Source organism: Pleuronectes platessa, chromosome 9 (genome assembly GCF_947347685.1).
Source record: "Pleuronectes platessa chromosome 9, fPlePla1.1, whole genome shotgun sequence".
In the NCBI taxonomy this organism is placed as follows: Eukaryota; Metazoa; Chordata; class Actinopteri; order Pleuronectiformes; family Pleuronectidae; genus Pleuronectes; species Pleuronectes platessa.
Genome location: NC_070634.1, coordinates 16428143 through 16444342, shown reverse-complemented (window position 1 = coordinate 16444342; position 16200 = coordinate 16428143). Strand labels below are relative to the sequence as shown.

Here is a 16200-nt window from a genome sequence, read left to right as displayed (position 1 = left end):
AGTTTTCTCAAACGAGAGTAACGTGAGTAACGAACTCATTTAAATTTCAGAAATTGTAACTGCGCTACTTGATTAAATACTTCGTTACATGCTCGTTACCGCTAAAAGTAGTGGAATTACAGTAACGCGTTACTGTGTAGCGCGTTACTTCCAACACTGCTGATTTGGGGATTTAAATTATAGTTGCAGTGATCATGTGATTGACAGTGCTTTGTCAGGAAATGGATGGGCGCACATCTGGTGCTTGAACTGAACAAAGAAGATCCCACATTTCAGCTGATGTTGTATTTGTATATCTAATATGATGTGGCTTTAAAATCATCTCTCCCCAGTCTATGTGCTGAGTTGGCTGTATGCTTGTGGGACATGGTGTAATCACAGTGTGTTGATTCCAACTATCTGGACTCTGTACATAATCTCTCAATTCATCTGTTTTTGCACCCTGCGGACATTTCTTTACGAGTGCTTCGATGATTTGCGATTTTACCTCCGAATTTTTTTGGGGAAAATATCTGGACGTCAGTGGATTTCTGAAAGCAGCTTTAGAAGGTTCACTCCAAAGCAGATAAAAGCTTGTCCCACTGTCCTGCGGCGTGAGGTCACTCACCTGTGTGACCCCAGGTTAATGCAGCTGATGCCCAGGTTGTAGCGGGACCTGATAAACCCTGGCTGCAGCTCGAGAGCTCTGGTGTAAGCCTCCACTGCCTCCTCGCTGCGGTCCCCGTTTGCCAGCGTGGCTCCCAGGCGGTTCCACAGCAAGTAGTCCTGCATGGAGGAAGTGGGTTGGAGGTATAAAGAATGTCAAAGGGTGATACATGATAAACGATTCTAGGTTAGATTCGCTGTGGTGACCTTAAAGATGCATTCATGGTGACATTGAAACATACTAATATTTTACCTCGGCCATTATCGGTCTCTGAGTTAAAACAAAATAAAAGATTAGTTTGATGACGTTGTGAAGTAGTGTGGCATCATGGGAGTTATTAACTTCAACACCATTGCTGATGTAGATCATATCAGAGGTGATGAATCAAAGTTTTCCACCAAACTGCATTGAATAATCATATGAGTCAAACTGTGGAAGGAAACAACAGCCGACTGGCTAACGGGCTAGCAGTTTGTTTTTCCTTCGTCATAGTTTTATAAGACGATCATAATGAAACCTCCCGTTACCTTTAATAAAATCTGAGATTTTGTTGTGTCTTTAAACATTTTGGATCATGTCAGCACACAAACAAATAAAATATAAAACAGTCTGTTACATATGATATCTTTACACTGGATAGCTCTAGTTCAGCCTGAGTTACAGCTCATCAGCAGCATCTCTTCAGTTATTTTTAGGTTCTAAATGCTTGCCTTGTTTTAAAGGCCCCGAGAAGTACCCAACAGTGTCTTGAACAGAAAAGTGCAAGTGAAATAGAGCTGAATAATCTGGGCTGCAACACAACACTCAGCCTTGTATCTTCAGTGACAGCATGACAAAGCAGCTTTAGAGCAGCAGGCTATAATTCACTTTGCGTTTTTTTGTTTTTTCCTCGGCACAAACAACTATAAAGTGTTTTGAAGCGTTGCACGGCTCCCTGTTATAAAGCAACCTAACAAGGGTACGTGGAATGAGGTGCATTACATCACACTGGGTGTCCTTGTCGTTTTTTCCCACCTGCAGGTAGACAAGCACATGCAGAGGTCATGGTCGGCTACAGTACGGGGGTCCTTCATCTCCGTCTGAGCTTAGTGGAGGGATATAATTATCCCCCTTTGTGTTGGGAGCTATTTTTTCAGCAGGGGAGCAGATATTACCAAGTCAAATGGGGAGGTTGGATTTAACAGTGAGTAATACTTGTGTCCCTGCCTGGGACAGTGCTGAGAGGACAGAGACTGATTTGCATGAAGTGGGTGGAGAGAGGTTTGTGCTCGTATTTGTCTGCAGGTTTGTTGTGTATGTGTGCGCTACAGTGTATCAAATATTTGTCGAAGTCCATCTTTTAGTTTTTCTGCATAAATCTATGTGCACGCTACATTGTGCTCAGCTTGTGCTGGATCCTTGGCAAGTGTGTGTTTGTGAGTGTGTGTCACTTTAGAGTTCATGAGGCCAGTTTGGCAGCTCCTTGCTTCACATATTGGTGTGACAGTCTGTTGGGCCTCACTGCCTCGGTTTGCATGAGCTCTTCCTCTGTGTTTGCAGCTCAGTGTCTCGGAGGACATGTGCATGCTTGAGGACTTCATGTCTCATGGATGTGTTTGCATGGAAACCTGTGTGACAGAGTATGGGTGCACTGCACGCTGTTTGTTTGTATGTCTGTGTGTGTGCTTATTTTGGCAGCTCATATAGGCATGCATGTGTTTCTCAATATAAATAAAGTGCAGCAGCCATACTATGTTGGTAAGTTAATGTCAGATAGCGGGCAGACCTTCCAAAGGATAATTGGGGTCAAAACGTTGTATTTAATGAAAGTTAGATCATTATTTGGATTTCTTTATGCATTTTGGAGTTTTCTACCATTTTTACCATTTTGTTTATTGTTTACTGTTTTTTAACCGCCACCACCAATTTTGTAAAATGAATCCTCTGTGAATATCCGAATGAGCCTCTGATCTGCTGTAAATACTGTTTCATGAAAGGCTTAGTTTACATCATTGGCAAAGGGCACTGCCAGCTGGAGTTAGACATGTTGTCTCAGGAGGAAACTAGTGCTGACCGCCAACCACAGCTTTACAGTCAGATCCAAGTCAAGTCCAGACTGCTTTTCAAACCCAGTAGAAACTGGGAGAACCTAGAACAGATTAAAATATTCGCATGGTCAGATACCACTAATGGGAACAAATTGTCTTAGGGTGAAATGACCCATGAAAAATCAGTTTTCAGACTGTTAGCAGGATTTAGCAAAATCTGCTGAACAGACATTCATGAAATGTTGTATTAAGAGAACATTTAATATTGGAGAAGATCTGGATACCCGGGTGGATCATGGCATTTTTTTTTCAGAATCAAAAGCCCTTGCACAACATGATGTGACAAGGCTTTTGCCGTGGTGAAAGTGCTCTGAGCTTCTTTCTAGTTGTTTGCTGCAGCCCTATCTTTCAGTATGTCAGTTTGTTGTTTGTTTCTAAAATCACGATCGAAAGAGATCGTGATTAGTTTATTTCTGAGACACAAGTTGACCAAGTAGAGCATCTCAGTGGGTGTTTTTGTGTGTTTGTGTGTGTGTCTGTGTGTGGGTGTGTGTGTGTGTGTGTGTGTGTGTGTGTGTGTGTATGTGTCTGTGTTCCTACCTCGGGCCGTACTGACAGGGCGGTATTGAAGGCCTCCACAGCTTTGTTGAACTCTCCGCTGATGTTGTAAAGGACCCCGAGGCCCGTCTGCAAATCTGGGTCGACACTGTCCGAGTTGTGCTGAACTGCTTCCAGGCAGAGCTCCTTGACCTCTGGTAGCAGAGAGCTGTGGACACACACATGGGCACACACACAAACACACAGATCAAGATTAGTAACTTCAGGCTGCTGAGCGAGCACTCTTAAGATTGCTGTGCTATGATGTGTATAGAGTGTAAGAAAATGAGAGAGAAGGAGGAAGATCGACGACTGCGTCCGGAAAAGATAAAGTGAGGGAGGAAGAGAGGGGGGAGTTTTATCGAGGCACTTATATATAAGAAGTGAGTCATCTGTGTTGATAGAAATAATAGTTGAGTGTCTTGGATAACTGTAGGCCTTGTACATACTAGGGCTTTCACTTTTTATTAGAAATTCACACATTGATTCGACTGTGGAGGGAAAAAGTTCACATTTGAACTGTAACGACCAATTAGAATTCAAAATATTTAGTCTCAAAGTAGTTTGCTTCATAATCCAGCAGGGGGCGCTCTCTATAAGCTTGACCTGTTGCATTGCCTATCAGTAAAGTAAACCAATAATGTTACCAGGGTTCCTGCGGCTCCTTAAAACGTCTTGAATAAAAAACAAACAAAAATTAAATCTTAGGACGGAGACACTGCCAGTTTTATATTTCCAATCGCAGGCAGTGCACAGATGCTAAAGTTATCTCACGAATGCTGCTGGCTAGCTTTTATGGACACTAACGTTATCCCGGCTCTTCAGGTAGGTACCCCGTGTTCAGTCCGTCGTGGCAAATCAGAACTTTCTTGTGTAGTGGTCAGGTGAATGTGAAGGATAAGGGAGAAGTTGGATTTAACAGAATAATCCTGTGATCGAAAACAAGTGACGGACAATGGTGAGGCTGTTTGTCATCGATATACCAAGTAACCGCTTTACTCTTCAACAATGGAACTTTTGCTAGCTCACCTGTAAGCTTTCCACCCCAGTGAGGCAGTGGAGGGGCACCACACACAAGTGGAGCAACATCTACTGTGCAACCTCGTCTGACTGTGTGGGCGTGCAGGGATGGGCATTTGAACAGATTGCGTGTCTAGTCAAATTCATTCAAAATTAATTTTTGCGAAAGTTACAGTCTTAGAACATAAAGTGTAGACTTAAAAAATCAATAATTATCATCTTAATTTGTTTTATATTTTGTATTGATTTGTAAACGAGTAACGATTAAAGAAATGACAGATAGACTGTTAGTTCTACCTCACTGGGTAGTTGCTTCTTAGCTTTTGGGTAAAGAAAGGATTGCCCTTTATGTCTTGTCTGAGTTTCCATAAGGCTGATCACAGCACGGAGAGGGATGGTGAAGGAAATCTAGAGGAGAGTGACGTGCAGAGAGAGAGAGAGAGAGAGAGAGAGAGAGAGAGAGAGAGAGAGAGAGAGAGAGAGAGAGAGAGAGAGAGAGAGAGAGAGAGAGAGAGAGAGAGAGAGAGAGACGCAAAGAGTTAAAGGAGGATATTGCATGGATTCAATTGGAGACGATAGTAATTGGGATGTACCTCAATCCCTCCACATTGACCAGACGATTGATGATTTGATAACGTGCTGCTTTACCTCGGGAGCAGAATAAGGCCTTTTCAATCTAATGTACCTAACAACCTAATTTTTCTGGCTTAAGATAACAAAGGCGGTGTGCCGCTCACAGCAGTAAGAGTTGTTCGACAAGATGGATACACGTAGCACCATGTATATTTTCTCGGCAGTGAAATTACACCAACACCAACTGTGGTCGAGAGACCTTGAAATAAGGTTTCGGACCCTCCGACAGCTTTTAATTAAAACAAATGAGAGTCTGACATTGCTGGATGAGATCTTGTTATTGAGTGTGCAACATGCAGCACATGATGTATCATATGTTGTCACCTAATCTATGAGGCTGAGCTCGTTAGTTAACGCTGCAATTCAGTTTAAATTTTTATGTGTCCATACTAGTGCTAATATTTTGCACTCCTCCACATGAAAAGGTCATTTTAACTGACTAAACGCCTTTCGCGTATGCCCGCCGTTACTTTGTTTAATCAGCATGTGCTCGAAGCAACAATGGCAGCCTATATACCAGTTGACAGGAGAATAAGCTGATGATAGATGAGCATGATCACAATGTTCTTATCTGGTATTTGATGAATTGTTAGTGTAAACTTTAACGCCTCATACTGGCTCAGCATGCTTGTTTGAGCGTTTCTGGTTATTTTTATGTTCTCCTCTGGAGGGAGATATTTTGTAAAACAAGAGTGTAGATAAATCCTCTGATATGTCTTAATATCAAATTGTAATTACCATAAATGTTTTATTAATCAATTAGTTTATGAAATATATCTATTCATTATCTATATCACTTATCCTTTGTGAGGGGTAAGAGCAAGTCCCAGCTGACATTGGGCACAAACCCTGGAAAGGGATTTCCTTAAGTGAGAATATTGGTTTCTGTTCCATATTTCACAGAAAATGTGGTAATTGTATGAATTTTCCATCTAAACACTCTTCTACCTTTCATACCTGCCAATGTTGGGAGCTTGTGACATCCTGCGTTGGGAGCTCGGGGATCCCATCAGATGGGACTTTCCTTTCAGCAGGTGCTTGTACTTGGGATTGTGCCGTAACCAGCGGAGCAGGGCCTCGCAGGCGTCATTACGCATTCCAGTGTTGGTCAGGCTCACTGCCAGAGCCATGAGGGCGGGTAGGTTGTTCGGGTGGAGCTCCAAACACCTGGATGGAGAGGGAACCCGGGCACGGGAGAGGAGAGGAGGTGAGAGGTGCGCACTTCAAAGAGAAATCTAGAGTTGACGGACATTAATTGGGACAGTCCGAAGCAGAGGGACATCAGGCAGAGGCTAATGATTTCTGGTTCATGATAGATGAGCCGCTTCTCTCCTGCACTGTCCCTGCTGCAGAGGACCAGGTCTGCATGGTGCCCTCACAGGCACGGTTTAAAGATTTGCATCTGGTTAGCCTTCGCTGAATGGTTACATCACCAGTTATATCATGTGGACGACTGCCACTAAGATCTGCAGGGGCCTTTGTAATGGAAAAGGGGATAAGAGTAGCGCTGTGTTGGCTGAACGTCTTGGATTATTTAAGAGAAGAGGGAGGCCAACACAGGATTTAGCTTTCATCAAGATAAATTTCAGCCGGATTTACTTCAGCCGACGTGCAAACTTCCTTGAAATCCTTGTAAGCTCAGACAAACCAAATTATTTCAGTCCCCCACTGCTCTGTGCCGGAGGTGGATATTACATAAACTTTGGTTTATGCTACATAGATCCACTGTCAACTTACAAGGATGTGTTCCTTGTGCAAGCTGTTGACTTTGTAAACAAACAAGGTTCCAAATAATTCTAATCATCCAAACTTTCCTCAAGTCCAGATTGAAACAACCACATTTTCCATGGACAGCACTAACATTAAAGTATTTCATAGATGGTTGCCCAATAAACCAAATCAAATAAACCTAACTATAAATAACTGCTTTTCCTTCTCTTTCAATTATTTTGGAGATATCCAAATATCCTGCAGCAGACATTTCACAGAATACAGCAGTATTGTAACATATTGCATTCCATTTGAAGACGGGACTAATGCCAGGTAAACATCTAATCTCACTTCAAACTCTCCCCTCACAGATGGAGCTATTACATAACCAGCAATTAAAACACAAACCATGCAAACTTCCTGAGATCGAAATGGTGTTTCAGCATATTCATAAATGTGTTGGATTCAACGAGGGATATCTCAAGGAATGAAAATACGTCATTTGCACCCATTGTAATCCCATTTATTTAGAGCAGCTATGAAATGTTGTTTTTAAATTATTTATTTTCACAGAGCAGCACTTTCTCTTTTTTGGCTGTCTCTGGTGTTTTCAGTTGACTTGTAGGTGTTCACACTCTCAGATTAAGTGCCGTGTCTGGCCTCAGCAGTGTTATGAATGAAAGTGGGTCACCTCCCATTCAGGACTCTCCTCGTACCCCGGCTCTGTGCAATCACCATCCATGCAGGATCTCTCTATTTTAAGAGTAAAAACTGCAGATATTTCATAGCAATTTCTGTTTTTAAAGTTTGAAACTATAAATACCATGAATCTTTACTTCAAAAATGTTCTTACTTCACAGACAAACGCTTACAGAAAGTGTGAGGCAAGTTTCACAAGCTGAGATTCATCATCTAACAAACTTCCATTAAGTCCCAGATGTGCAACATATGGTGTACTCGAGCTGTAAAAGGCTGACTTATTAAAACCACCTAATGGGAGAATGGTGCAGTTGTTTCTCCCTACCTTTGGAGGGAGACAATCGCTGACTGCTCGTTCTCATTTTCAGCCTGGGTGGTCCCCAACACTTGCCAAGCCTGATGGGGAAACAAAATACAGGCAACGGTAAACAGCAGGGGTGGAAACCTGGACTCCAAAGCCGGTACTCTTAAGAGGCTGAAACTCAGATACAGTAGCTCAACATCGCTTGCCAGGCACAAAGAGCCGGATCCAGCACAGAGCGACTGGTAACCAGTCTTTCAGACAAACTGCCACAGGGGAGCTACAGAACATTTTAACATAACTTCACAGAGATTTCCATGAGGTCAAACCCAAGCGCATGCAATTATGATTAAAAATTGTTTTTGCTTGGAGGACTGTCCTTGCATACTCTCATAATGCTCCATGAAATCATCTCAACAAAAGAAATGTATTTTTCAATTAAGTTTTCAGAAATGACTTCCTGATTTTGTTGTAGAGCTGAATGATTAGTAAATTAATCTGTCTAAATTTGTTAATTAATACTGTGAAAAAACGGGTATTTGAAGGTTGGTTGGACAAAACAAGTTAGTTACGACATCACTGAGGGGAAATTGTGGTACAGAACCGAAAAAGATATTATATTTCAATGAGACAAAAAGCAACAAATCCTCTCAATGAGGAATCTGGAAAAAGTACATGTTTAGCACTTAAATATTAACTGATCCTTAAAACAGTTAGCCCACATCTGGGGAAAACAAATTCAAAGTACCCTTGATCAGCAAGAGTGACAGAAAAACTAACCCAGAGACCAAAATGTTGGATTACGAGATTACTCCTCCGTATTTTTGTCTGTAAAGGCACATTTAACATGTTCTGAAGCTAATCTCTGAAGAAGCTCCTTTTGTTTAACTCTTTGCAATGAGGGGCGAAATTATTTTGGAATAATTCAGAGGTCCTCACAGTGGGGCAATAAGCCGCTAAGCGCCCTAGGAGGAATTTCAGAATCGTATTAGTTCCATACACTACGGGATAATCCTCTCCTTGGAATAACTGGCACATTTCTGTATATTCCAGGGGATTCTCAAAAGTACTTTGTGCGAAGGCTTTCCTCTTTCAGCCTGCAAAGAGGTCATTTTCGTTTGAAAAGGGGGAGTATACAAAAGAAGTAAAACCTGTGGAATGAGCCAATATTCAGCTCACTGGGTAAATGGAATTTCTCATCAAGAGTATGAACACGATGAGTAGTTTGGCTCCAGGAAACAACTCTGTTTAACACGAGAACACATCTTTGGCCTCCTCAGCAATCAGTGTCTGGCCCTGTGGGTCCTGCCGACTAAATCTGCTCAACACAGCCAGCTATCTCAACATGAGGCTGAGTGAGTGGCCTAAGACGTACCTTTGAGTGAGTGGTGAAAACCACACTGCTCCAATCTGGTTGACCGGTGCAGGACTGCAGTTTCATTGGCCATCTGTGCCATAAATGTGTGTAACGCTCCTTCCCTAATATGACTGGTTAAATAATTAAAAAAATACAATCTTAGTGAGTGTGCATGTGTGAACTAAATCAAATCACCTCTGAATCCTGAGGGTCCTGCAAGACAGCTGCTTCCAGTAAAAGCACAGCATTCGGCAGGTCTCCCTCTCGAGACTTCTTGAGTCCCTCTTCAAATGCGTTGGGAAAGTCCTTATAAGGATTATCTGTGTGGAAGTAGTAACCCTGTCAGCGAAGAAAAAAACGACAAAAAACAGGGGACAGTGGCAATGTCAGTTACTTGCTAAAATGCAAACCAGGGCAACTGTCCTGTGCGGTTGTACACCTAAGCAAAGCCACAGCGCCAGGAATCGATCTTTTCTGCTCCACATCTAACCTGGGCTAAGCTCCCCGGGGGGGGGGGGTTTGTCTGTTCTCCTTTTTAAATGTTAAACTTTGCATTTTCAAACCGTGATTACCCTGGTGTGTCGTTGCCCGCTTCTGAACATGATGACGGCTTTCTCTTTAAGAACTTGTTCTGCACAGGGATCAATAAGAGAGCCGAGAAGTCTGCACTTATATAAGAAGGGCATCTGTGATGGGCAAAGTTTACTGCCTAGCCTCAGCCATGTGTTCTCTGTAGAACTCACAAACACTCCTACATGGTATTATTGGGTGAGGATTTAAAAAAACCTTAACCTTGGATGTGAGTCAATAACCTAAGACTTTGTAAAGTTATTTTACAGTCTAGACAGGAATGCATTATTTTACACATAGACTGACAAAACCATCTCTACAACAGTGTCATCAAGACAACATTTATGCACGTGATATCTTTATGATAGAAACCTTCTCATGTGGCGAGACCGAGGAGGGGATCTGCGCCTGCTCGTTCTCTGTCAGCCAGTTCCGCCGAGCGAGCTCTTCCCACTCGGCCTGCATCTTGTCCCAGAACTCGGTATCTGACTGCAGACGTCAGAGAGAGACACAGTGGGACCCAATAGGAGGAAGAAGGATGGATGGGTTGGAGAAGTGGAAGAAGAAGGAGAGGGTGAACAAAGGGAATGAGTAATTAGTGCACTGTGGAATAAAGCTCTTGTAATTTGTCATTATCCTACAGCTGGAAATGTCACGTCTGTCGGTTCGGTGGGTGGCTGTGATGTATGGACTCCACACATCTGATGAATCATCACATCTAGAAGGAACAATCTGCACTTCAAATACTAACAAATGTGACACTACCTTGGAAAATCTGTACACAATAGAGAATAGGGCTGGTTTAATTTTTTGTGTGTTGATTTTCTGATTAAATCTTTTTTTTTTATGAATCGATATTGACTCACAAAGAGGAGGAATCTGTCTTTTAATATATACCTTTTCCCATGAGTGACCCAGTTTTACATAAGAACAGAGGCAACAGTTCAGTGATTCACTTCTCTCATCTCATACAGTACATGTGTCTGAAGATGCTAAAAAAATGATCTGCCATGTTTATTATATCTCTGGCACACTGCTAAAATGAAAAATCCAATGTGAGTCTTTCCTGTCTATTGTGATGAAGTAGACCAAGAACTCATCAATGTGTGACAGCTCAGTGTACTGTGTGTGTGTGTGTGTGTGTGTGTGTGTGTGTGTGGGGGATGCTGTAGAGATGAGGAGGGTCAGAATGATCTAGTGTGTTTTGGGTCAAAGGACGTCTCATCTCCACATCGTGGAGGCTTGTGATTGACGTGGAGGCCACAGTGTGGCCCCTGATGGGGAGCGATGGCAGGTAATTGCAGGCTGCTGACTCTCAGACAAATTGCCGGATGGAGAGTCTCCACTGTTGTTTCTATGAGGAAGTGCAGGGTGGTGGTGAGGCTGGATAAGTCTTAGATGTCGTAAGAATTTGGATTCAGTGTTAAAATCTCAGTGGCAGTTCTCTGCCGGGATTCTAATAGAAGTTAATTTAGATTTTATTTACATAAGATGCATATTTATCAGCTAATTTTAAACCTCTATATGTTACTGAATCCAGAACGTAATGTTCAAGATGCTTAAGTTTTGCAACATATAGTTTTACAACATAATTGGATTGCTCCTGTGTGTGTGTGTGGGTGTGTGTTTATAAAATATAGAAGCTGTTTACCCTTCACTACAACAGCTGAGTAAATGTAGTGTGGTGCAATATTTCCAAGTCCAATTACATTAACTTATACTTAACAGTAAGTACAGTCCATGAGTAAATGTACTAAGTTGCTTTCAACCACTATACAGAGCCCAGCACTGTGTGTGGCTGCTTGCTGTCTTCAATCTTACACTCATGTGATTGGGTGTCATGCTCCAGCCATTATGCTCATTTACATAATACTACATTTGCTTCCAGTATCTCTTACTGTGTGCGCCAGTGTTCGTACTGTGACCTGATTCATCATCTTGTTATTTGTGTCCCAATGACAGGCAATTGTTTGCGTTGTGAAATCCCTTCTAGTGTGTAACTCGCTCGCCCCGTAGTTGCAAGACAGGTGACAACTTATTTCTCGTGATTTGGAATGGAAGAATTATACAGGTGGATTTTAAATTTACAAGAAATTCCGTCATATTACTTTACAACGCCGTGAAGGGCCCTTGGCAGTTCAATTATGCGAAACAAGACAAAGATACAGGGAGGTAATTTATATCCTGTGTATCACTGGAGTAAACTCGTAGATGTGACTCTAATTCCAGCAGCTCTGATGAAGTGTTAGGTGAAATGAATTAAATCCAGGACGCTTCCTGTCGCCAACCTTGTCACCACTGCCTGAAATTACGTGTTGGCATTTTGGAGGGTCGGTGGGGATTTATAAGTTTCTTCACGAATGCATTATTTACAACATGGATAATCATGACAGCTCCATCAGAGGCAGCTAGAATCCAATAGGGTTTTTCGGTTGGCTGAATTGAGGTTATTATTATATACAGTAGGAAAAACTACTCTGCATGGAGGTAGTTTGAAAATGAATCAAGCTCGGTCAGTGAAACACAAACTAATGATCATTGAGCTGCTCTATTTGTTGTCCTCAAAGCTAATACCATAGATCAAAACCAGACCTATAGAAAGAATGATGAATATTCAGCAGGACTAAGAAGATATATTTGTTGTCTCTTCACCCATATATTCCCCGATTTGCCTTAACATTAATACAAGTAACTGGTCTCAATGTTGTGGCAGATTGGTGAATGAAGTTGTCCCCAAGCAAACAATATTCAACCTGCAACAGCAATGTCTACGTTTATACAAATCTGCCAGTCAAGGATTTCCCTTTCAGAAAAACTGTAGACCATTTTGCACATGAATAAAAGTATAAAGGGAAATGTAGGTCTCTGGGCTCTGAAGCTCTTTGCAAACATAAAACCGTCTATTTCAGGCAAGTCAAGCGACTATTTAGTTGTGATGCGCTTAATCAGTGACTGTAAATTCCCTGTAAGTGAAATTAGGTGAACTGGTTAATTGTAAGGGGTGTTTGAGGTTACGTAATTTCCAACTCCTGGAGCGTCTGTTAAGCTGAATCCGATATTATTCTTAGTATTTCTTTTGTAGGAAAAATAGATGATAAATTGAAGTATCACAGTTATTTTGAGCATAACTACTGCATCCTGAATTACTCGTGTGAGTGCTTCTGAAGTGGACGCTGACGTTAACTGTGTCCGTCTTTGTTCGTTGTTTTTACCTTGAGACGCAGCCATTGGAGGAAACCAAGCACGGGAAAAGCCGTTACATATCCACTTTGCTCAGGGAGCTTACGTTACAAAAAGTCTCATTATTTACCAGTGACAGAGAGCAGCCTAAAACAAAAAAAAGCTCTCCCCATCTCTGCAGCCTGGCTGGCCTGGCCTTTTAATGTTAACAAGCCACCCCCTGCTCTGCTGCGTAGGCCAAGTCCTTGGTCAGCGAGATAAAAATAGGGACCTGGAGTCCTGATAATGTCACTCAGAGAAGAATGAAATACATTTTAATAGACAAAGTGCTACCAATGGATATTGGCACACAATGCAATTACCTCCTATATGGATGTCTGCGATAACAGCACATAGAGCTGCAGTGGCCTGGATGTTACTTGTAGTCCTGTGCGGTTGAGAACCACAGAGCTGTGCATCGGTAACAGGTGCATAATGTCCTGACATGTGTTTTTGTCTGGTTGTTGACTGTGTTAAACTAATGGAGCTTTCACGTATTCTTATCACCGCTCACCTGCAGCAAACCTGTCTTTTACATTTTAGACTTGTATTGAACTTTTATAACCAAATTCTTTTTGGAAAGGAAATTTAACAGCTTGGTTATATTCATTGTAAATATTTCTCCCAGTCTGGCTTATATAAAGGTCAGCACTTTGACACCAGAGACCAGGCTTGGCATCTTTTATACTACCCGTGGAAAGATGTGTTTGTGATCAAATATTGGAAAAGTAACAGCGACATGTCTCGTGCTTCAAGTCACCATTGACCTTTGGAATATGTAAAGCAGCTGTAGTCTGTCAACAATGTTTCAAGTGACAGTTAATGTGTGAATACAGAGTGAAAGGTGCTGCTTGTAGTGATGAACCTATGAATAAGCAGCCTTAGACTTCCCTGAGTTTTATGGTGAGTTTCAGCTCACTGTTAAAATGTTTCCCCCCGGTCTTATTGATCTCACAGCCTTGATAAAGCAAAATAAGCTTTAAAAATCCATTGTACACTTCCTGCTTAGCAGCATCAGCAGACAGACACACACTTAGTCGGTAGCTGGTGAATGTAGCCGAGCATTTAGGTACTAAATTGTCTGATACTTTCCTCAGGAGTCTTTAGAGACCAAAAACGGAGCAAAAAGATGAATAACGTCGAACAAAATATTTCTGTTGCAAATTGGTTGTATATAAGCTACATTCAGTATGAGATATGGCTCCCTTGGTGGAGGCCTTTTGCATCCTGACTCACATGCCGAAACTTTATAGCTCAACTGGAAAAGTTTGCTATTGAGTTGTCTGCTTGACAGCACACTGATGGAAGTTTTTGTGGGAGGTGAACACATCACTGATTTGCTTTCCCCCTTCTGCATCTCCCAGCAGGTCTGTGGATTAAAACCACTGACCTTTTGCCCGCCAGCCTGCATCTCTAACTTCTAGGCAACTGCTCTGCCTTACTAAACCAAGACCGGTCTCTGAGCAACATTCTGCAAGATGAAAGTAAACCTGTCCTGCTGCTGATTTAATCAAACAAGAGGCGGCTCAGGCACCTTCAACTCGTCTTTATCGACACCGTGGGAGTGTCGTCTCAGGCCCCACAGCCAATAAGCTGTTCCCTGAAATCGAAATATACCCTGCAGCTGTTCCAGTGGTTCTCTGTTTAATAAAGGTAGTACACTGTCATCAGCTCAGAGAAAATGATTGATAGAGATTGATTGGTTTGTTCATGCTCATGCTCATGGACACTTCCCTATTCAGGAAATATCTCCCCATCAGGCTCTTTGTTAACGAATTCAGAACTGAGCTTATTCACTTGTCCCACTGCCATTTTATTGTCTTTTCACAAGGATTTTTATATTTTGATTAACGCATAAAAACTTCAGATTCTCATCAGTGCCAGCTTTGTAAAATGGAAGATATTTCCTAATATCTCGTCTGAACACTAGCTTTTTTTTTGTATTTGGCCTCTTCATCTAATTGAATCAATTGGCAGAGAGGCGAAGTGTTGATTTAATGTTCTTTCTGCCTTCTGAGCTATTTTTAGGTCCATATCTTCATAAGTATGAAAAAGCATGCACATGCACAGCTACTTCAGTGGAAGCTATCTGATTGTGGGCTTTTATTTCGACGGTGGAAGCCAGAATGGCTGACCGCTTGCAGCAGGGCTCCTCTAGACCAGAGGCCAGCACTCAGGCTGCTGGATCGAAGCAGCGAGATACTGTTACCGATCGATGCTCCGTGCTCAGACGCTCGTCCAGGAGCATCTCAGGACCTCCTCGCTTGCCCTCTGGCTGATGCATGTTCTCAAACTGTGCTGCTCTTTGAGAGGACACAGCTTACGGCTTAAACAAGATGTGACATCATCGCTAAGTTTGGGAAGGGATCCCCGAGCGGGTCGGTCCACTCTTCCTCCGCTGCTCCTCTCACCTTCTCCCCCTCCTCCGGTCTCTGCTCCCATTATTTATTGACCGTTACACATAGCTCAACATGCAACAGTCTACTGTAGACCTCAGTAAAGCTGAAGTAACTTTATAGTGCAGGGTTCACATTTCTTAGGAAGGGACATGTCAACTCAATTGTATAATAGTTTTATTGCAAGTAAGAAAAACTATACTTTCTTTTCTTTCTAAGCTGAGAGAAACCATGTTGCAAAAAAGGAAATATACAAATATTTATTACATTTAATTGTTGTTTCATCTCATCCATCTTATAAGTGCTCCATACAGTAAGGTTAAGTATAGTTACAAGGTGAGGACAGTAGATCCTCAGAGGTGCTGGAGGTTTTCATTTAACATATCTGCCATGTTGTCATTGTGGCAAACCCTGCCATGAGGCTGATGCCACAGGAACTTCAGGCGTATTTTACGACTCGACTCATGCAGTGTGTTAATGCATATTCCTATGACGTATTAAGCCACATCTAATTACTGTAACTTCTCCATCCCCTGTGTTACCTGATACGTCTGGCCGCAAAATGACTGACCTATTTACCTTCCTATTGTTAGCCATCATAGAGTTTTGAATAATTTTCTGGGTCAACACCCCGTGAACTCGAGTGTATGAATAGACATTTCCACTGTCAGTTCTCCCCGCAGGAGCAAATACAGGATTCACCATGGTGATCGTTTGACAAAGGGTTAAAAAGTGCTGAATAAGTCAAATGGAAATCAGCTCCACAGGTCTTCAGGTAGATATTTACTTTTCAGGGGGGATTATGAGGCTACACGTGCAATGATGGATGATTTCCTCGGCTTATACTTCAGCAAATTGTAATTTTAGCACACCTCTTTATTTAAATAATATTAGTTTTTTCCCCCCTTATATTATATCTATCAAATTGGAGGCAAAAGCTTTACTTGTTGACCCTCAAAGTTTTCAGTGTTTGCTCCAACAACCTTGTGGATCCTCTGGAAAGGAAAACTATGATTTATTACATC

The 16200-nt window shown here is 42.0% G+C and overlaps 1 protein-coding gene across 1 annotated transcript in view; it reads right to left on the bottom strand.

The window, feature by feature from the left end:
- The window catches only part of pex5la (peroxisomal biogenesis factor 5-like a), a 39369-nt gene that overhangs the window by 2058 nt on the left and 21111 nt on the right, over positions 1-16200 (bottom strand). Inside the window, exons 8-13 of the mRNA XM_053430800.1 lie at positions 9933-10049; positions 9186-9329; positions 7658-7728; positions 5881-6090; positions 3274-3439; positions 608-765 (exon numbers count right to left, since the gene is read on the bottom strand). Coding sequence (XP_053286775.1) covers positions 608-765; positions 3274-3439; positions 5881-6090; positions 7658-7728; positions 9186-9329; positions 9933-10049 — 866 coding nt within the window. The remainder of the gene's footprint in view (positions 1-607; positions 766-3273; positions 3440-5880; positions 6091-7657; positions 7729-9185; positions 9330-9932; positions 10050-16200) is intronic.